Consider the following 22053-nt stretch of genomic DNA (forward strand, 5'->3'; position numbering starts at 1 on the left):
AGCAATTTTACCCAATTTGTGCCCTATTTTTGGCCAATTCCACTGTTCCATTCAACCAAACTCATTGCTATTTCACTAGTATTCCTTCTGTTCTATCGACTGAGTACAGCCTCTCCTCACTTAACAACGGAGTTCTGTTCCTAAGACCACGTAGGTAAACGAATTCATTGCTAAGCAAGGAGCATACTATAATGGTAGTGGGTCTGTCAACCATCTTTGATATTGTTTTAATTAATGTCACTCTTGCACCATTTATAACATTTTTAGTATATATTTAAATGTTTATACAGTAGTATACTGTAATAAACAGAATAAAGGAAATCAGCACTAATATACATTATTTAGGTATGCATACTGGTCAGACTACTGCAGACTACTGCAATACTGTAATAATTGTATAAATAACATCAACCCATTCATGACTGCATATTAGAATGGCTAGTTGGACATTTATTGGACAATGGCATCATTTGTTTACTTTTGAACATTGGCAAAAATCTAACATTTCCCCTACTTTGAGCTCCATTTCTAGGTTCTTTTTATAGTAAAATCAATCAAAATCACCTCTATTTCTATAATATGTTTTCCATTCTATCAAATGAGACCACGAAAACGAGAATACAATCATAAATACTATACGAAAATAGACCATAAAGTCGGCATTTTAATTTAAAAAAACGGTCGGAGTTTTTTTTTCTCATTATGCACTGCGTGCTCCAGGATTTTTTTTATATGGTGCACACTGACCACACAGACCCATTCTCTCACATGTGGGCCTACCAGCTTTCTCCTGCTTGATTTGAAGCCGCTAGAATTTTTTTTTTTTTTATTATCACACTGGCCGATTCCCACCAAGGCAGGGTGGCTCGAAAAAGAAAAACTTTCACCATCATTCACTCCATCACTGTCTTGCCAGAAGGGTGCTTTACACTACAGTTTTTAAACTGCAACATTAACACCCCTCCTTCAGAGTGCAGGCACTGTACTTCCCATCTCCAGAATTTATGAGTATATATACGTCAAACACGGTACCTCGTAAGACGTATATATACGGCCGCGACAGTCAAAGGGTTAAGGGTTAAAAAAAACATTTCCTCTATTCCTCAGTCATGTCTCCAGGCCCTTCTTATATTACACTTGCTTTTCATATTGAATTTTTATTCACACAAAAAGATAGAAAATTTACAGTTATGCCAACTACTGCATTATTGTAATAATTGTATAAATAATGTCAGTGCATTCCTAAATGTGTATTAGACTGGCCAGTTCGACAAATATTGTGCACTCTGGACTATCGGCAAAAATCGAACATTTCCAGTACTTTGAGCTCAATTTCAAGCTACTTTCAGTTCTGAAACCAATCAAAATCACCTCTGCTTCTGTAATATAACTTCCATTGTATCAAATGAGACCAAGAAACCGAGAATACAACCATAAAAACCATGTCACAAAGTCACTGTTTCAAACCAAAAATAAGGTCAGTTTTTTTATTTCATTATGCACTGTGTGCTGCAGGATTTGTTTTTATATGGTGCACACTTACCATATATCTAGGCCCAAATTTACTGCTCACAGCTTATCTGAGTGAGATGAGCTCATGGCATAGTACTACAGGACCGACCCTGGCTTCAAAGCCATAGTACAACGGGACCGACACTGACAGGGCTAACCCTATTTAAGTTTGCTCATCATTAAAAATTCTAGATAATCAAATCCCCCAAATTAAGAAGCCTGTTAATTTGGGGGCTCAACTAAATTTGATGAAAGATTTATCAATATTCTCCATGAGGAAGTGGAGAGGAATCTTTCCTTCATAAGCCATGCAAATCATAAGGAGCAACTAAAATGACCGAAGGAAGGGGCTAGGAACCCCTTCTCCTGTATAGATTACTAAATGGAGACAAAAAAAAATTTTTTTTTTTTTAGGTAATCCTGCCCTGGTGGGATATGGCCAGCTTACTGAAAAAAAAAAGTTTCATCTTTTTCGGGTCACCCCACCTCAGTGACAGACAGCTGGGGTGTTAAGAAAAAATTGTAAATGTATTTCCTGTGTGTATGTATTTTCATATAGTCGGACTTGAGTCCTAGAAATGGGAAGTACAATGCCTGCACTTTAAAGGAGGGGTTTGGGATACTGGCAGTTTGGAGGGATATGTTGTGTATCTTTATACGTATATGCTTCTGGACTGTTGTATTCTGAGCACCTCTGCAAAAACAGTGATAATGTGCGAGTGTGGTGAAAGTGTTGAATGATGATGAAAGTATTTTCTTTTTGGGGATTTTCTTTCTTTTTTGGGTCACCCTGCCTCGGTGGGAGACGGCCGACTTGTTGAAAAAAAAAAAAAAAAAAAAAATTATAAAATGCCTCATTAGGGTACTGGTTAAAAAATTTGAAGTTATTAATACGTGCTGTATTTTCATCTGTACAGCGCAAAAGGCATTTTTGCTACAAGTAAAAATTTTCAGTATTCAAAATACAAAAACAATAGTATCTGAATTACCTGGGAAATAAATCAATATGTTCATCTACCCTGGAATTATAAAATAATATTGCAAGTGCACTTACCAACACTGTCAAAATTTCTATCACTGGCCATTTGTATAATTTTGTGTGCACGGGAATCGTCGGTGAGTGGGAGCCTTTGAAGCACCGTCTGTGACATGGCAATACCCGAGGGTCCAAGATGATCCAAGTATAAGATCCCAATCTGCCACAAGCTGCAGTGGCTGACTAAAACACTAACATAGTCCAGCAGAAGGGATTCTCGCAGCTCGGGCAAAAATCTGTTTTTCATATGGAGAAAACCTATTATTAATAGATGAGCGAGGAGGCTTTAGAGTGGGTAGGGGATGTGTAAATCAAATGTTTACATTGAAGCATATATGTGAACAGTATTTAGATAAAGGTAGGGAAGTTTTCATTGCATTTATGGATTTAGAAAAGGCATATGATAGAGTGGATAGAGGAGCAATGTGGCAGATGTTGCAAGTATATGGAATAGGTGGTAAGTTATTAAATGCTGTATAGAGTTTTTATGAGGATAGTGAGGCTCAGGTTAGGGTGTGTAGAAGAGAGGGAGACTACTTCCCGGTAAAAGTAGGTCTTAGACAGGGATGTGTAATGTCACCATGGTTGTTTAATATATTTATAGATGGGGTTGTAAAGGAAGTAAATGCTAGGGTGTTGGGGAGAGGGGGGGTGGGATTAAATTATGGGGAATCAAATTCAAAATGGAAATTGACACAGTTACTTTTTGCTGATGATACTGTGCTTATGGGAGATTCTAAAGAAAAATTGCAAAGGTTAGTGGATGAGTTTGGGAATGTGTGTAAAGGTAGAAAGTTGAAAGTGAACATAGAAAAGAGTAAGGTGATGAGGGTATCAAATGATTTAGATAAAGAAAAACTGGATATCAAATTGGGAAAGAGGAGTATGGAAGAAGTGAATGTATTCAGATACTTGGGAGTTGACGTGTCGGCGGATGGATTTATGAAGGATGAGGTTAATCATAGAATTGATGAGGGAAAAAAGGTGAGTGGTGCGTTGAGGTATATGTGGAGTCAAAAAACGTTATCTATGGAGGCAAAGAAGGGAATGTATGAAAGTATAGTAGTACAAACACTCTTATACGGGTGTGAAGCTTGGGTGGTAAATGCAGCAGCGAGGAGACGGTTGGAGGCAGTGGAGATGTCCTGTTTAAGGGCAATGTGTGGTGTAAATATTATGCAGAAAATTCGGAGTGTGGAAATTAGGAAAAGGTGTGGAGTTAATAAAAGTATTAGTCAGAGAGCAGAAGAGGGGTTGTTGAGGTGGTTTGGTCATTTAGACAGAATGGATCAAAGTAGAATGACATGGAAAGCATATAAATCTATAGGGGAAGGAAGGCGAGGTAGGGGTCGTCTTCGAAAGGGTTGGAGAGAGGGGGTAAAGGAGGTTTTGTGGGCAAGGGGCTTGGACTTCCAGCAAGCGTGCATGAGCGTGTTAGATAGGAGTGAATGGAGACGAATGGTACTTGGGACCTGACGATCTGTTGGAGTGTTAGCAGGGTAATATTTAGTGAAGGGATTCAGGGAAACCGGTTATTTTCATATAGTCGGACTTGAGTCCTAGAAATGGGAAGTACAATGCCTGCACTTTAAAGGAGGGGTTTGGGATACTGGCAGTTTGGAGGGATATGTTGTGTATCTTTATATGTGTATGCTTCTAAACTGTTGTATTCTGAGCACCTCTGCAAAAACAGTGATAATGTGTGAGTGTGGTGAAAGTGTTGAATGATGATGAAAGTATTTTCTTTTTGGGGATTTTCTTTCTTTTTTGGGTCACCTTGCCTCGGTGGGAGACGGCCGACTTGTTGAAAAAAAAAATTTTTTTTTAACAAGTTGGCCGTCTCCCACCGAGGCAGGGTGACTCAAAAAGAAAGAAAATCCCCAAAAAGAAAATACTTTCATCATCATTCAACACTTTCACCTCACTCATACATAATCACTGTTTTTGCAGAGGTGCCCAGAACACAACAGTTTAGAAGCATATACATATAAAGATGCACAACATATCCCTCCAAACTGCCAACATTCCAAACCCTTCCTTTAAAATGCAGGTATATGTGGAGACAAAAAACGTTATCTATGGAGGCAAAGAAGGGAACGTATGAAAGTATAGTGGCACCAAGATTCTTATATGGGTGTGAAGCTTGGGTTGTAATTGCTGCAGCAAGGAGGTTGTTGGAGGTGGTGATGTCCTGTCTAAGGGCAATGTGTGGTGTATATATTATGCAGAGAATTCGGAGTGTGGAAATTAGGAGGTGTGGAGTTAATGAAAGTATTAGTCAGAGAGCAGAAGAGGGGTTGTTGAGGTGGTTTGGTCATTTAGAGAGAATGGATCAAAGTAGAATGACATGGAGAGCGTATAAATCTGTAGGGAAAGGAAGGTGGGGTAGGGGTTGTCCTCAAAAAGGTTGGAGGGAGGGGGTTAAGGTTTTGTGGGCGAGGGGCTTGAATTTCCAGCAAGAGTGCGTGAGTGCACTAGATAGAAGTGAATGGAGACAAATGGTATTTGGGACCTGATGAGCTGTTGGAGTGTAAGCAGGGTAATATTTAGTGCAGGGATTCAGGGAAACCGGTTATTTTTATATAGCAGGACTTGAGTACTGAAAATGGAAAGTACAATGCCTGCACTTTAAAGTAGGGGCTTTGGGATGTTGGCAGTTTGGAGGGATATGTTGTGTATCTTTATACGTATATGCTTCTAAACTGTTGTATTCTGGGCACCTCTGCAAAAACAGTGATTATGTATGAGTGAGATGATGATGAAAGTATTTTCTTTTTGGGGATTTTCTTTCTTTTTGGGTCACCCTGCCTCGGTGGAAGATGGCCGACTTGTTGAAAAAAAAAATACTGAAATGAAATATTTTATGATTGCAATATTGATGCATTTATTTAGTTAGAAAAAGCATATAAATGGGAAGATAGGGAAGCAATGTGGTGGATGTTGCAAATGTTTGAAATAGGTAGTGCATTACTAAGAATGGTAGAGAGTTTTTACGTAGCAAAGGGTATTTAGCAAAGCAGGGACTATTTCCCAGTAAAAGTAGGCCTTAGACAAGGAATGTGTAATGCCACTGTGGCTATTTAACATATTTTTAGATAGGATTATAAAAGAAATGAATGGCAGGGTGTTGGGAAGAGGTGATGTATGGGATTACAACATAATGAATATGAAAGTTAAGACACATGTGCAACATCTGGATATCTTTATTGCAGACATTTCGCCATCCAGTGGCTTTATCAATACAGATTCTTGGACATAATTAGAAGACAGTAGAACTATATACAAAAGATGAGGTAATCAGCCCCTCAGCCTTGGATTTAGTGTTCACAGTATCGTGGTGGAGGAGAATCTGGAGCAAAGGCAAGAAGACTGGCGGTTATATAGTCGTCAGTGGATAAGGACATGTAACAGACGAGGGCATAGTCACTGGTAGGCGGGATTCCCCAGTGGAGGTAGGTCCTACCCAAAGGGATGGGTTAGTAGCAGCAGCCGTGAAGAAGGTCTTGTAGATGTCCTCTGAACCAAGATTCCATGATGTTGCAGTGTCTGACAAGTTGTGCAAGAAACGTATAAAATACCGACAATATGAAAGTTAAGACACATGTGCAACATCTGGATATCTTTATTGTAAACGTTTCACCATCCAGTGGCTTTATCAATACAGATTCTTGGGCATGATTAGAAAACAGTAGAGCTATATACAAAAGATGAGGTAATCAGTCCCTCAGCCTTGGATTTAGTGTTCACAGCATCGTGGTGGAGGAGAATCTGGAGCAAAAGCAGAAAGACTGGCGGTTATATAGGCGTCAGTGGATAAAGACGTGTAGCAGACGAGGGCATAGTCACTGGTAGGCGGGATTCTCCAGTGGAAGTAGGTCCTACCCAAAGGGATGGGTTAGTAGTAGCAGCCGTGAAGAAGGTCTTGTAGGGGAATCCTACCTACCAGTGACTATGCCCTCGTCTGCTACACGTCCTTATCCACTGATGCCTATATAACCGCCAGTCTTCTTGCCTTTGCTCCAGATTCTCCTCCACCACGATGCTGTGACACTAAATCCAAGGCTGAGGGACTGATTACCTCATCTTTTGTATATAGTTCTACTGTCTTCTAATTATGTCCAAGAATCTGTATTGATAAAGCCACCGGATGGCGAAACGTCTACAATAAAGATACCCAGATGTTGCACACGTCTTAACTTTCATGCTGTCGGTATTTTATACCTTTCTTGCACATGATGAATCTGATACAAAGTGGGAGTTATCACAGCTGTTCTTTACTGATAACACGCCTTTAGGGAGATTCCAAAATGAAACAGCAAAGGTTGGTGAAGGAATCTGAGAGGGTATATATATGAAAGAATGAAATTAAAAGTGAATATGGAAAGAAGCAATAGTGATGAGAGTAACAAAAAATGTACTGTGAATGACTGCATATCAAATTGGAAGGAAGGAGTATGGAGTGAGTACATGTATTCATACACAGGAGAACCCCTCTTTACAGTGTTTCGCTAATGCATCAGTTTTCAATTATACTCATTCTTCATATAATTAGACTTCCTACAATAAATATATTCACCGCTCACTATGAGATAAGGATGAAAATATTTTAAGGTAAGTAATGTGCAAACTATATATGCATTTTTTTAGGCCTTGATCTATTTCTCACTTAATATTTGACAGTGTAAACATGTTATCAGGATTTTATATGCATTTGAAAGTGAAAAAAAGGCTATGGTTCACTTTACAGTGGCAGCTGGGAACTTAACCTGCTGTATAAGCAGGACCCTCCTGTATTTGGGAGTGAACATGTCGGCAGATGGGTCCATGAAAGACGAGGTAAGCCATTGATAAAAAAGGTAGATTTTAGAAAGAAAGAAGTTTAACTGTGGAGGCACAGGGAATTTACCAAAGCATAGTGGTGTCAATGCTTCTACTTTACATGGGAGTAAGGCAGGGATTTTAAACACTGAAGTGAGAGAGAGGCTGGAGGCAGTGGATATGTCATGTTGGAGAGCAATGTTTGGTGTGTGAATATTATGCAAAGAATTTGAAAAATAGAAATTAAAAGATGGAGGGCTGAGGAGGGGTTGTTGAGGTGGTTTGGGCATTGAAAGGATGGAGCAGAATAGGATGATTAAAAGCCTGTACAAATCTGGAATGGAAGGAAGATGTAGGTCATGTCAAGAAGGGTTGGAGGGAAGGGGGTAAAGGAGGTTTTGAGTGCTAGGGATCTGAGCATCCAACAGGCTTGTGTATTAGATACAAGTGAGTGAAGATGAGTGGGTTTTATGGCTTTATGTGCTGTTTGAGTATGAGCAAGGTTATGTATGTGAAGAAATTCAGGGAAACTGGTTAACAAGACTCGAGTCCTGGAGTGGGACGCACAGTGCATGCACTCTGAAGGGGTTGGGATGTTACAGTTTGGAGGGTCATCTGAACTGGGAGGGCTGTACACTTTTGGTAAGATAGCTATTGAATGAGTGATGGTCAATGTGTTGACTTTTCAGGTTTCAGGTTACCCAACTTCAGTGGGAGATGGCCTGTGCACTAAAAAAAATCCCATTGCATTCAAGTAGGAAATTCTGTGATATTATATAGGGTAAATACGTAGATGGCTCTTTAATATTTTGAAATTATACTGGCAAGTTTAATTGAAAAAATTTATGAGTAATATAAATAATTTAATTTTTTATTATTTAACTACATTTCTCTAAGTGAAACTTACTTTTGATCTGTTGTCTGCCCCATAGTATGACACAACAAATCAGTGACGTGGGCAGTAAACCAAGTATTGTCCAAGACTTGCTGGCATTCCTTGATTACCTAAAATACATAAATTTTATGAACAATGAATGAAGAAAATAAAAGATATTTTAATGTTTAAAATTATCTTATTCCAGTTGAAACAGCAACCGCCCAGGGAGGTACTACCGTCCTGCCAAGTGAGTGTAAAACGTAAGTCTGTAATTGTTTTACATGATGGTAAGATTGCTGGTGTCCTTTTTTCTGTCTCATAAACATGCAAGATTTCAGGTACGTCTTGCTACTTCTACTTACACTTAGGTCACACCACACATACATGTACAAGCATATATATACACACCCCTCTTGAGTTTTCTGTTATTTTCTTTCTAGTTCTTGTTCTTGTTTATTTCCTCTTATCTCCATGGGGAAGTGGAACAGAATTCTTCCTCTGTAAGCCATGCGTGTTGTAAGAGGTGACCAAAATGCCGGGAGCAAGGGGCTAGTAACCCCTTCTGTATAAATTACTAAATTTGAAAAGAGAAACTTTTGTTTTTCTTTTTGGGCCACCCTGCCTCGGTGGGATACGGCCGGTTTGTTAAAAAAAAAAAATTAATAATTATAATAATACGTATGTACTACTACTACTACTAATAATAATAATATGTTGTGTATCTTTATACGTATATGCTTCTAAACTGTTGTATTCTGGGCACCTCTGCAAAAGCAGTGATAATGTGTGAGTGTGGTGAAAGTGTTGAATGATGATGAAAGTATTTTCTTTTTGGGGATTTTCTTTCTTTTTTGGGTCACCCTGCCTCGGTGGGAGACGGCCGACTTGTTGAAAAAAAAAAAAAAAAAAAATAATAATAATATGTTATCATTTTAAGACATTTTTGTATTTTTTTTTTTCATATTTTTGTGCCAAATGCTTCAAAATAGAAATTGGTAACCCTCTGGGTGGCTGTAGGTACAGCTGCTACGGCCATGGCTATCTCAGTGCTAACCAGGAGTCAAAAGGAAGAGGTGGTGTGCTGCTTTGAGTGATCGTAGCAGACCCTTGGGATGCGTAATTTTGTCTTATATTGTACAAATTTACACAAAGAACCCGCACATAAAAGAGAGAAGCTTACGACGACGTTTCGGTCCGACTTGGACCATTGACAAAGTCACACTAACCAGAAGTGGAGTAGGACGGCTATATATAGGCAGGAAGAGGTGATGGTAGTAGTAGTAGTACAAGAATGGTATATAATACCGACAAGATGAAATTAAGACACATGCGCAACACCCGGGCATCCCTATCGTAGACGTTTCGTCATCCAGCCAGCCACTGGATGGCGAAACGTCTACGATAGGGATGCCCGGGTGTTGCGCATGTGTCTTAATTTCATCTTGTCAGTATTATATACCATTCTTGTACTACTACCATCACCTCTTCCTGCCTATATATAGCCGTCTTACTCCACTTCTGGTTAGTGTGACTTTGTCAATGGTCCAAGTCGGACCGAAACGGCGTCGTAAGTTTCTCTCTTTTATGTGCGGGTTATTTGTGTATCGTTCCAGTCACAGTATTGTGCCTTTTTTTGTTATTTGTACAAATTTCTTATACAATGACTCGCCAAAAGAGACATTATTTGCATACAATCAACAAGAAGTGATTAGAAACTATGAAAAATGCTAGAGAAACGAAGAAGGCAGCAGCACAGAGTGGGGCAGCTGGCTGCCGCCACCACCACTGTGTCCACAGTGATCATGTTTTCACCTATACATGTATATACATGTCTTGGCCACACCTGTGGTTACATGTGACAACTTCACCACTAATCATAGATAAACACAAGCTAGGTGTGGGGTTATGGACTGGGAAGATACTAGAATGAGAGAGCAAATGGTAGATGCCTTCTGCCGCTGCCAGTGTCACCATCACTTGCCATATTATGGCCTATTTTATTAATTCTAGAGTATATATCGTGTTTCTATGTTGTAAATATTGTTTATTATGTTGTATTAGATGAATTGTGATAGATAACTAAGCAGCAGAGTTGATATTAGCATTACTTTTTCATGCCTCCTGAGAGGCTGGAACAGATTAATTGCATTTCAATTAATTTAACCCTTTGAGGGTTTTGGTCGTACTAGTACGTCTTACGCGTAGGGGTTTTTGACGTACTAGTACGCATAAATTCTAGCGGCCTCAAATCTAGTGGGAGAAAGCTGGTAGGCCTTCATATGAAAGAATGGGTCTATTTGGTCAGTGTGCACAGTCTAAAAAAAATCCTGCAGCACACAGTGCATAATGAGAAAAAAAAAAACTTTGACCATTTTTTTGGAATAAATCAGCGACTTTGCAGTGTATTTTCGTATGGTATTTATTGTTGTATTCTAGTTTTCTTGGTCTCATTTTATAGAATGGAAGACATATTACAGAAATTGAGATGATTTTGACTGGTTTTACAATGAAAGGTGCCTTGAAATTGAGCTCAAAGTAGCAGAAATGTTCGATTTTTACCAAACTTCAAAAGTAAACAAATCGTGCCAAGCATGTAATACACGTCAACTGGCGAGTCTAATATTCTTTCACAAGTGCACCAATAATATTTATACCATTTTTTACACTAATGCAGTAGTCTGCATAACAGTAAATCTTATATTTTTTGTGAGAATAAAAACTCAAAGTGGAAAGCAAAAGAATATAAGAGGGGCCTTGAGACGTGACTAATGACTAGAGGAAATGTCATTTTAGTGCCAGGAATGTCTTTCTTGTTTATTCTGGACCCTATTCGGAAATTGGCATCTTTTGAAATTTGTGTGAAATTGGCAAAATTGCTAAATTCTGACCACTGTACTGGATAGTTGAATTTCATAAATGGGTGGTTTCTTGCACCCATTCGATAGAAAAAACGGAGTTCTAGTGAAATATTCATGTTTTTTGTCGACTAGTACAGTGAAAAATGGGGCTCAAAGTGGGCAAAATCGCCGATGCGTAAACATCGCCGAGACCGCTAACTTTGCGAGAGCATAATTCCGTAAGTTTTCTATCAAATTTCAAACTTTTGGTGTCTTTATGATCGGGAAAAGATTCTCTATCTTTTCATAAGAGAAAATAATTTTTTTTTTTTAAATTTGGCCGACCCTGAGAACGAGTTTCGGAGAGGGCCTGTCGACCCTCAAAGGGTTAAATGAGGATAATTGACCCAGCATACAAACAACTCAGGATACGATCAAGGTCACGGAATGGATTAAATTCGTAAGCCGAGGTTCCACTGTATAATTAAAATATACTCAATAGCTTGTGCTCAATATTAAAAAAAACTGAATGTTCTTGTTTTTTTCTTTGTCAGGAAATGGCATACTGACATGACTCTCAGTTATACACTGACACATTGCAGTGATTCCTCCAGAGTCATCTTCTTTGTAGATTCGCTGGTATAATCACCAGGCTGGTATAATCACCTTTTCCAAGTGGTGGCCCAGCCTTGGCTCCCTTTCGCTGGAGTGTCTCAGACTAATGTCTGCCATGGGAGGAGATACAAGTACTTCCTCATCTTCTGGGACTAGCTGTTCCCAGGCTTACCCCCACTCCTTGCCCCTATGGGGCTCAAGGGAGAAGTTAGGCACCTTGGGCTGCCACAAACCCCACCCACACTAGGCTCGAAGGGTGTGGCAGCTGCATAGCAGCAATGTCAGGAGGTGCAAAGGCAGCAAGCACTACAGGACCCTTTTCAAGCCACACCCCAGCTTTGGGCATTAAGCCTGAGCACTGGGGAAGCTCAAGAATGCTTCATGCTGTGTGTGTTGCTGCTGCTACTACTTCCTTGTCCATTGCACTCTCTGTCCAGAGTCATCACTGTATGAAAATGGAACCACTCTTGGAATATAACTGAGGATCGATAATTCCGCTCCTATGGCTGGGGCTGAGTGATTTAAGTCTTTATGGCTGGTTCTTGGTGATCCTGGACAGCGATCCCAAACCTATAGCTGGGACTTGGTGATCCCGACCCAGTGGCTGGGGTCGGTGATCCTGGCTCTATGGCTGCGTTTGGTGATCCTGGCCCTATTGCTGGGGTTCAGTGATTCTGACCCTGTGGCTGGGGCTCAGTGATCCTGGCCCCATGGCAGGGGCTCAGTGACTCTGATCCTGTGATCGGCTCAGTGATATTGAAAACACAAGCTATGAAACTCAAGGCTTTTTGCTGTATCTCTATGAGGGGTAAAGATAAAAATATTTCTTTCATATTGACCCAATTATTATGAACCCACATAATTCATATTCATTCAGTATCCATTTCACTACCTTGCAATATGTATTGAAGAATCATAAAAGTATATCCTGTTATAAAAAATTGTACCTATCATTACAAATACAAATTTCTAGGATAAGACAAGAGAAGCATCATTGATAAACAACAAATACTGTAACTGAAAAGTAACTTTACTTGAAGAATGTCTGCTTCCATAGCAGCAAGTAAGACATGATCCAATGGTGTTGTACTCTGTTCTCCACCTACACATGCAATAGCATCCTGTGCGGCACTGTGCAAACGGAAGAGCTTCACTGTAGGACAGGTGAACAGTAAGGTAGAGACCATTAGATGATACCAAGTGTCCATCAAGTCAATCAAGTTGTTAATAGTTTTCTGGTCTCCACAAAGTATCTGAAATGACAAGTGAATTTAAGTGTTACTGAAGTCTCCATTTTAAATTAGAATGACATAAAGTTAATTTAAAAACTTCAGCTCAGTTTACCACTGGTATCTAATTTTTCCACCAAAATTAGGTGGACACAGCAGAACGAGGCCATTCACTGTACTGAGGACTATCTTCATCTTAAATACCTTTATTTTTTAACACACTGACCCTTTCTCACTGAGGCAGCGTGACCCGAAAAGAAACACTTTCATTATCACTCCATCACTGTCTTACCAGAGGCCTGCCAATACTGCAGTATTGGTATGTATCTCTTATATTCATATTTACAAGAATCCAAACTAAACCTACAAATGCTCTGCAACATTGTGACTGATAAAGAACAAAAAACATGAGACTGATAAGGAACAGAATAGAGAACGAGAGACTAATGAGGAACGGAATAAAAATCAAAAGACTAATTAGGAACACAATAAAGGGCATGAGATTGATGAGGAACAGAATAGATCGAGAGACTGATTAAGAACAGAATCCAGAGACTGGTAAAGAGGAGAGTAGAGTGAATGTGTGGTGTGCCTCAAGTAAATAACAGAGATAAATGTAGTATTCCTAGGTAGTAGGTTGGTAGACTGCAACTGCCCAGGGAGGTACTACCGTCCTGCCAAGTGAGTGTAAAATGAAAGCCTGTAATTGTTTTACATAATGGTAGGATTGCTGGTGTTTTTTGTCTGTCTCATACACATGCAAGATTTCATGTATGTCTTGCTACTTCTACTTACACTTAGGTCACACTACACATACATGTACAAGCATATGTATATACACCCCTCTGGGTTTTCTTCTATTCAGGTTCCTTGACATTGGTGAGGGGCTCTTGCTCTTGATCTCAGGAATTGTATCTCATTTGTATGTTGGACTATCTTATTGAAACTTGGGCAATGTATGATGGAAAGAGGCTTCTTAACGTACACCAAAAATGAAAGAAATCTATGTACACCTACCATCCGGCTTACGACCTGCTCGACTTACGACCACTCGGCTTACGACCGTGTATTTTATGCCAAATTTCTGGGAAATAAACAACTATTTGTGTTGTACACAGTGTTTATCCTAAACCTTACAGTATATAATACAGTACTTACAGGATAAAAAGTAAAGTAAAACATGAAATGCCAAAATAAAACAATAAAATAAAGTCATTACAAAAATGTTTTGTTGATATTCAGTAGTAAAGTTCGACTTACGACCATTTCGACTTACGACCAGTTTCTCGGAACTGAACTCGGTCGTAAGTCGGATGGTAAGTGTATAAATAATGGAGTTCACTTTCAGCAATTAGCTACCCCTTAGGGTATTTTTGTATGGTTTTTTATGGTTGTATTCTCATTTTTTTGGTCTCATTTGATAGAATGGAAGATATATTACAGAAATAGACATGATTTTGATTGCTTTCACGACGAAAAGTACCTTGAAATTGAGCTCAACGTATGAGAAATGGTCCATTGCTTGGCTATGTTTCAGAGTAAACAAATGATGTCACTGTCCATCCCAATATGCAGTCATGAATGGGTTGACATTATTTATACAATTATTGTAATAAGGAATAACAGTAAATCTTATATTTTTTGTGTGAATAAAAAATTACAAATTATTTATATAACAATAATAATAATATGTTGTGTATCTTTACATGTGTATGCTTCTAAACTGTTGTATTCTGAGCACCTCTGCAAAAACAGTGATAATGTATGAGTGTGGTGAAAGTGTTGAATGATGATGAAAGTATTTTCTTTTTGGGGATTTTCTTTCTTTTTTGGGTCACCCTGCCTCGGTGGGAGACGGCCGACTTGTTGAAAAAAAAAAAATAATAATATTGTAGGTAGTAGGTTGGTAGACAGCAACTGCCCAGGGAGGTACTACCATTGTGCCAAGTGAGTGTAAAATGAAAGCCTGTAATTGTTTTACATGATGGTAGGATTGCTGGTGTCCATTTTTCTGCCTCATAAACATGCAAGGTTTCAGGTACGTCTTGCTACTTCTACTTACACTTAGGTCACACTACACATACCTGTACAAGCATATATATACAAGCATATCCCCGCCTCGGTGGGATACGGCTGGTATGTTGAAAGAAGAATATAATAATAATGTACTATCTATAATAATTATAATAATAGATGGCTTCAAAATGCCTTCACTAGATGGCAGTGTTTACCACAACAAAGAGGGAGCGGTTGTGGCCACCTCCACCTGTTACATTATGACATTTTTTATTCATTCTAGAGTATACATCAGGTTTCTATGTGATTTATATTGTTTATTATTTCATATTAGACGAACTGTGATAGATAAATAAGAAGTAGAGTTGATGATAGCGAAATATTCAGGGAGTATGTTGTCCTATCTCCAGACAAATTCTCGTCGGCCGCTGACACCGCCCATACTACTATGTGAATGACATATTTTATTCATTCTAGAATATATATCAGGTTTCTATGTGATTTATATTGTTTGTTATGTCATATTAGATGAACTGTGATAGATAAATAAGCTGTATAGATGATATGAGTGAAATTATTGAAGAAGCATTTTGCCCGGTCGCCAGACAAACTCTCGTCCACCGCCGACACCGCCCATACCACTACATGAATGACATATTTTATTCATTTTAGAGTATATATCAGGTTTCTATGTTATTTATATTGTTTATTATGCCATAGAGTTGATATTAGCGAAATTATTGAAGTACGGAATTCCACTGGAACAGATTAATTGCATTTCAATTAATTTAAATTAGGAAAATTAATTCTGCAAACGTGCAAATCCGGTTGCGAGCAAGGTCTTGGAACAGATTAAACTTGCAAGTAGAGGTTCCACTGTAATTACTGTACAATAAAACTGAGCTAGATACAACTAGCTACTGAACTAGTGAAGATTTTGTTAATACTGTACTTAGTACAGTACAAAAACATAGAGGAACATTACAGCTGGCTAACTGGCTCATATTACTTACACCTAACTTCTTTTCTTTCAACAAACTGGCCTTAGGCAGGGTGGCCCAAAAAGAAAAACGAAAGTTTCTCTTTTTAAATTTAGTAATTTATACAGAAGGGGTTACTAGCCCCTTGCTCCTGGCATTTTAGTCACCTCTTACAACACGCATGGCTTACAGGGGAAGAATTCTGTTCTACTTCCCCATGGAGATAGCAGGAAATAAACAAGAACAAGAACTAGCAAGAAAATAGAAGAAAACCCAGAGGGGTGTGTATATTTTTTTTTTTTTAACAAACCGGCCATATCCCACCAAGCCAGGGTAGCCCAAAAAGAAAAACCAAAGTTTCTCTTTTTAAATTTAGTAATTTATACAGGAGAAGGGGTTACTAGGCCCATACTTCTGGTATTTTAGTCGCCTCTTACAACACACATGGCTTACGGAGGAAAAATTCTGTTCCACTTCCCCATGGAGTAAAGAGGAAATAAACAACAAGAACAAGAACTAGAAAGAAAATAGAAGAAAACCCTGAGGGGTTGTTGCAGCCCCCTACCAAACTAGCGGTTAAATGGTTAACCTGCCGGCCGGCAGTACCACTGGGTACGTCATCAAACCCATTGTGGGGACTGCTGAGCCGGCCTTAGAAGCAGTACGTACCTAAACACCTCACGGTATGCATCTAAGCAGTAGGTACCTGAACACCTAATGGTACACATCTACTGGCTTTAGAAGCAGTAAGTACCTGAACACCTCACAGTACACATCTACTGGCTTTAGAAGTAGTAAGTACCTGAACACCTCACGGTACGCATCTACGTAGTAGGTACCTGAACACCTAATGGTACATATCTACTGGCCTTAGAGCAGTATGTACCTGAACACCTCACGGTATGCATCTAAGCAGTAGGTACCTGAACACCTAATGGTACACATCTACTGGCCTTAAAGCAGTAAGTACCTGAACACCTCACGGTACGCATCTACGCAGTAGTTACCAGAACACCTAATGGTACACATCTACTGGCAGTAGAGAGTATTCTACTGGCTTCTACTGGCGTTAGAGGAAGCGCTCACCGCAGCTCACTGAGTCTGATGGCCTCAGTTACTTGACGGCCGCACTCAGTGAGCTTGCAGCATGGTGTTCTGCTAGTAATTCATCGGACCACCTTGCGGTGTGCCAATTGGTCTTTAAGGCGGTAGACAGTACTCACCAGACCATCTTACAGTGTACTTCTACCGGCCTTGGAGAGTATTTACAGGACTACCGGTGATGTCTGTGGACTCACCGCCTATGCTGGTCAACTGTGGGCCGGAGTCTTCTGATGCTGTTTTAGTGGGACATTACATGAAGAAAAGGTTGGAGTGTTACACTGAACTGGGCTAGGACCATAGTGTGACACTTAGGGAAGTATGATGGAGTGGAACACTGAGATATGCTACAGGACCGTAGTGGAACACTGAGAAGAAAAGGGTGTCGTGTGACACTGAAGATGGTCAGGTTGTAGTGTACATTGAATAGTATCATGTGACTGGCCTCGAGAAAGACGCTGTGGGTGATAGTGTGCGACGCAGAGACAAGGGTGTCAAGAGTGACACAACAGAAATATTGTGTATGACGCAGAGAAAAGGGTGTCGTGTGACACGGAGAGTAGGAGTGTCGTGTGACACAGAGAAAAGGGTGTCTAGTGGACAAGGTTGAGCAGGAGCGTCATTACACGGAAGAAAGGGTGTCAAGTGACACAGTTGAGAGGGAGCGTCACAACACAACGGAAAAGTGTCGTGAGACACGGAGCGTCATAAGGAGTTGATTGTAATTTATAATTGTAAATATGTTACGTATAATTTATTATTTTAGCATAGATATATATATATGACACAGTAGTGTCAAGGAAGTTGTACCCTGTGTAGGGTCACGAATTATTATTTATTATTTTAATAAAATGCTAATTATAATTTATTATTGTAACATGTACATATATCTTTCTTTCTTTCAACACACCGGCCGTATCCCACCAAGGCAGGGTGGCCCAAAAGGAAAAACGAAAGTTTCTCCTTTTACATTTAGTAATATATACAGGAGAAGAGGTTACTAGCCCCTTGCTCCCGGCATTTTAGTCGCCTCTTACAACACGCATGGCTTACGGAGGAAGAATTCTGTTCCACTTCCCCATGGAGATAAGAGGAAATAAACAAGAATAAGAACTAGAAAGAAAATAGAAGAAAACCCAGAGGGGTGTGTATATATGTGCTTGTACATGTATGTGTAGTGTGACCTAAGTGTAAGTAGAAGTAGCAAGACGTACCTGAAATCTTGCATGTTCATGAGACAGAAAAAAATACACTAGCAATCCTACCATCATGTAAAACAATTACAGGCTTTCGTTTTACACTCACTTGGCAGGATGGTAGTACCTCCCTGGGCGGTTGCTGTCTACCAACCTACTACCTATAATGTACATATATATATATTTTAAATACCTCTAAACCAAAGATTGTGTGTTTTATATAATATTAAAGATTCATTTATTTTAATGTGTATATATGTATCCCAAACTCTTTATTTCAAAATGAGTAAACTTACCATCTTAAAAATACTTTTTTTGTAATAGGGGTGTGTATATATATGCTTGTACATGTACGTGTAGTGTGACCTGAGTGTAAGTAGAAGTAGCAAGACGTACCTGAAATCTTTCACGTTTATGAGACAGAAAGAAGACACCAGCAATCCTACCATCATGTAAAACAACTACAGGTTTCCGTTTTACACTCAGTTGGCAGGACGGTAGTACCTCCCTGGGCAGTTGCTGTCAACCAACCTACTACCTAGGTTACACCTAACTATAATCAAGATCTTTCTTTCTTTCAACACACTGGCCGTATCCCACCGACGCGGGGTGGCCCAAAAGGAAAAACGAAAGTTTCTCCGTTCAAATTTAGTAATATATACAGGAGAAGGAGTTACTAGCCCCTTGCTCCCGGCATTTTAGTCGCCTCTTACAACACGCATAGCTAACGGAGGAAGAATTCTGTTCCACTTCCCCATGGAGATAAGAGGAAATAAAGAACAAGAACAAGAACTAGAAAGAAAATAGAAGAAAACCCAGAGGGGTATGTATATATACGCTTGTACATGTATGTGTAGTGTGACCTAAGTGTAAGTAGAAGTAGCAAGACGTACCTGAAATCTTGCATGTTCATGAGACAGAAAAAAGGACACCAGCAATCCTACCATCATGTAAAACAATTACAGGCTTTCGTTTTACACTCACTTTGCAGGACGGTAGTACCTCCCTGGGCGGTTGCTGTCTACCAACCTACTACCTAGATATAATCAAGATATTAGCTTCAATGCTATACTCTTTTTTTTTTTTTCAACAAGTCGGCCGTCTCCCACCGATGCAGGGTGACGCAAAAAGAAAGAAAATCCCAAAAAAGAAAATACTTTCATCATCATTCAACACTTTCACCTCACTCACACATAATCACTGTTTTTGCAGAGGTGCCCAGAATACAACAGTTTAGAAGTACACCTACCATCCGACTTACGGCCTGCTCTGCTTACGACCACTCGACTTACGACCATGGTTTTTATGCCAAATTTCTGGGAAATAAACAACAATTTGTGTTGTACACAGTGTTTATCCTAAACCTTACAGTATAAAATACAGTACTAACAACATAAAAAGTAAAGTAAAACATGAAATACCAAAATAAAACAATAAAATAAAGTCATTACAAAAATGTTTTGTTGATATTCAGTAGTAAAGTTCGACTTACGACCATTTCGACTTACTACCAGTTTCTCGGAACTGAACTCGGTCGTAAGCCGGATGTTAGGTATACGTATAAAAATACACAATATATCCCTCCAAATTTCCAATATCCCAAACCCCTTGTTTAGAGTGCAGGCATTGTACTTTCCATTTCCAGGACTCAAGTCCGGCTATATAAAATAATCGGTTTCTCTGAATCCCTTCACTAAATATTAACCTGCTCACACTCCAATAGCTCGTCAGGTCCCAAGTATCATTCGTCTCCATTCACTCCTATCTAACACGCTCACGCACGCTTGCTGGAAGTCCAAACCCCTCGCCCACAACACCTCCTTTACCCCCTCCCTCCAACCTTTTCGAAGATGACCCCTACCCCGCCTTCCTTCCCTTACAGATTTATACGCTCTCCATATCATTCTACTTTGATCCTTTCTCTCTAAATGACCAAACCACCTCAACAAACCCTCTTCAGCCCTCTGACTAATACTTTTATTAACTCCACACCTCCTAATTTCCACACTCTGAATTTTCTGCATGATATTTACACCACACATTGCCCTACGACAGGACATCTCCACTGCCTCCAACTGCCTTCTTGCTGCAGCATTTACAACCCAAGCTTCACACCTATATAAGAGTGTTGGTACTACTATACTTTCATACATTCCCTTCTTTGCCTAAATAGATAACATTTTTTGCCTCCACATATACCTCAATGCCACTCACCATTTTTTCTTCATCAATTCTATGATTAACCTCATCCTTCATAAATCCATCAGCTGACACATCAACTCCCAAATATCTGAAAACATTCACTTCTTCCATACTTCTTCTCCCCAATTTGATATCCAATTTTTCTTTATCTAAATCATTTGATACCCTCATCACCTTACTCTTTTCTATGTTCACTTTCAACTTTCTACCTTTACACACACTCCCAAATTCATCCACTAACCTTCGCAATTTTTCTTTAGAATCTCCCATAAGCACAGTATCATCAGCAAAAAGTAACTGTGTCAATTCCCATTTTGTATTTAATTCCCCATAATTTAATCCCACCCCTCTCCCGAACACCCTAGCATTTACTTCTTTTACAACCCCATCTATAAATACATGTACATTAAACAACCATGGTGACATTATACATCCCTAAGATCCACTTTTACCGGGAAGTAGTCTCCCTCTCTTCTACACACCCTAGCCTGAGCCTCACTATCCTCATAAAAACTCTTAACAGCATCTAGTAACTTACCATCTATTCCATATACTACTTGCAACATCTGCCACATTGCTCTCCTATCCACCCTATCATATGCCTTTTCTAAATCTATAAATGCAATAAAAACTTCCCTACCTTTATCTAAACACTGTTCACATATATGCTTCAATGTAAACACTTGATCTACACATCCCCTACCCACTCTAAAACCTCCTTTCTCATCTGCAATTCTACATTCTGTCTTACCTCTAATTATTTCAATAATAACCCTAATGTACACTTTTCCTGGTATACTCAGTAAACTTATTCCTCTACAATTTTTACAATCTCTTTTGTCCCCCTTCCCTTCCCTTTATATAAAGGGACTATACACGCTCTCTGCCAATCCATAGGTACCTACTCCTCTTTCATACATTTATTAAACAAAAATACCAACCACTCCCACACTATGTTCCCCCCCTGCTTTTAACATTTCTGTCATGATCGTGTCAGTTCCAACTCTTTACCCCCTTTCATTCTACGTAATGCCTCATGCACCTTCCCCACACTCATATCCTGCTCTTCTTCCCTCCTAAAAGATGGTATATCTCCCTGGCCAGTGCATGAAATTACTGCCTCCCTTTCTTTGTCGACATTTAAAAGTTCCTCAAAATATTCTCGCCATCTACCCAAAACCTCCATCTCCCCATCTACTAACTCCCCTACTCTGTTTTTAACTGGCAAATCCATTCGTTCCCTAGGCTTTCTTAACTTGTTTAACTCACTCCAAAATTTTTTCTTATTTTCATTAAAATTTCTTGACAGTTCCTCTCCCACTCTATCATCAGCTCTCCTTTTGCACTCTCTCTTCACCTTTCTTTTACTCTCCATATATTCTACTCTTCTTATAACACTTTTGCTTTTTAAATACCTCTCATAAGCTACCTTTTTCTCTTTTATCACACCCTTTACTTCATCATTCCACCAATCACTCCTCTTTCCTCCTGCACCCACCCTCCTATAACCACAAACTTCTGCCCCACATTCTAATACTGCATTTTTAAACTATTCCAACACTCTTCAACCCCCCCCCCTACTCATACTTGCGCCAGCCCACGTTTCTGCCAATAGTTGCTTATAGTTCACCCGA

The 22053-nt window shown here is 39.4% G+C and overlaps 1 protein-coding gene across 3 annotated transcripts in view; it reads right to left on the bottom strand.

The window, feature by feature from the left end:
- Nup75 (nuclear pore complex protein Nup75) overlaps nucleotides 1–22053 on the bottom strand; it is a 63427-nt gene that overhangs the window by 20539 nt on the left and 20835 nt on the right. For all 3 annotated transcript variants that reach the window (XM_053783934.2, XM_053783936.2, XM_053783935.2), the window contains exons 8-10: nucleotides 12730–12948; nucleotides 8274–8371; nucleotides 2567–2784 (exon numbers count right to left, since the gene is read on the bottom strand). In XM_053783934.2, coding sequence (XP_053639909.2) covers nucleotides 2567–2784; nucleotides 8274–8371; nucleotides 12730–12948 — 535 coding nt within the window. The remainder of the gene's footprint in view (nucleotides 1–2566; nucleotides 2785–8273; nucleotides 8372–12729; nucleotides 12949–22053) is intronic.

Source organism: Cherax quadricarinatus, chromosome 33 (genome assembly GCF_038502225.1).
Source record: "Cherax quadricarinatus isolate ZL_2023a chromosome 33, ASM3850222v1, whole genome shotgun sequence".
Classification (NCBI taxonomy): domain Eukaryota; kingdom Metazoa; phylum Arthropoda; class Malacostraca; order Decapoda; family Parastacidae; genus Cherax; species Cherax quadricarinatus.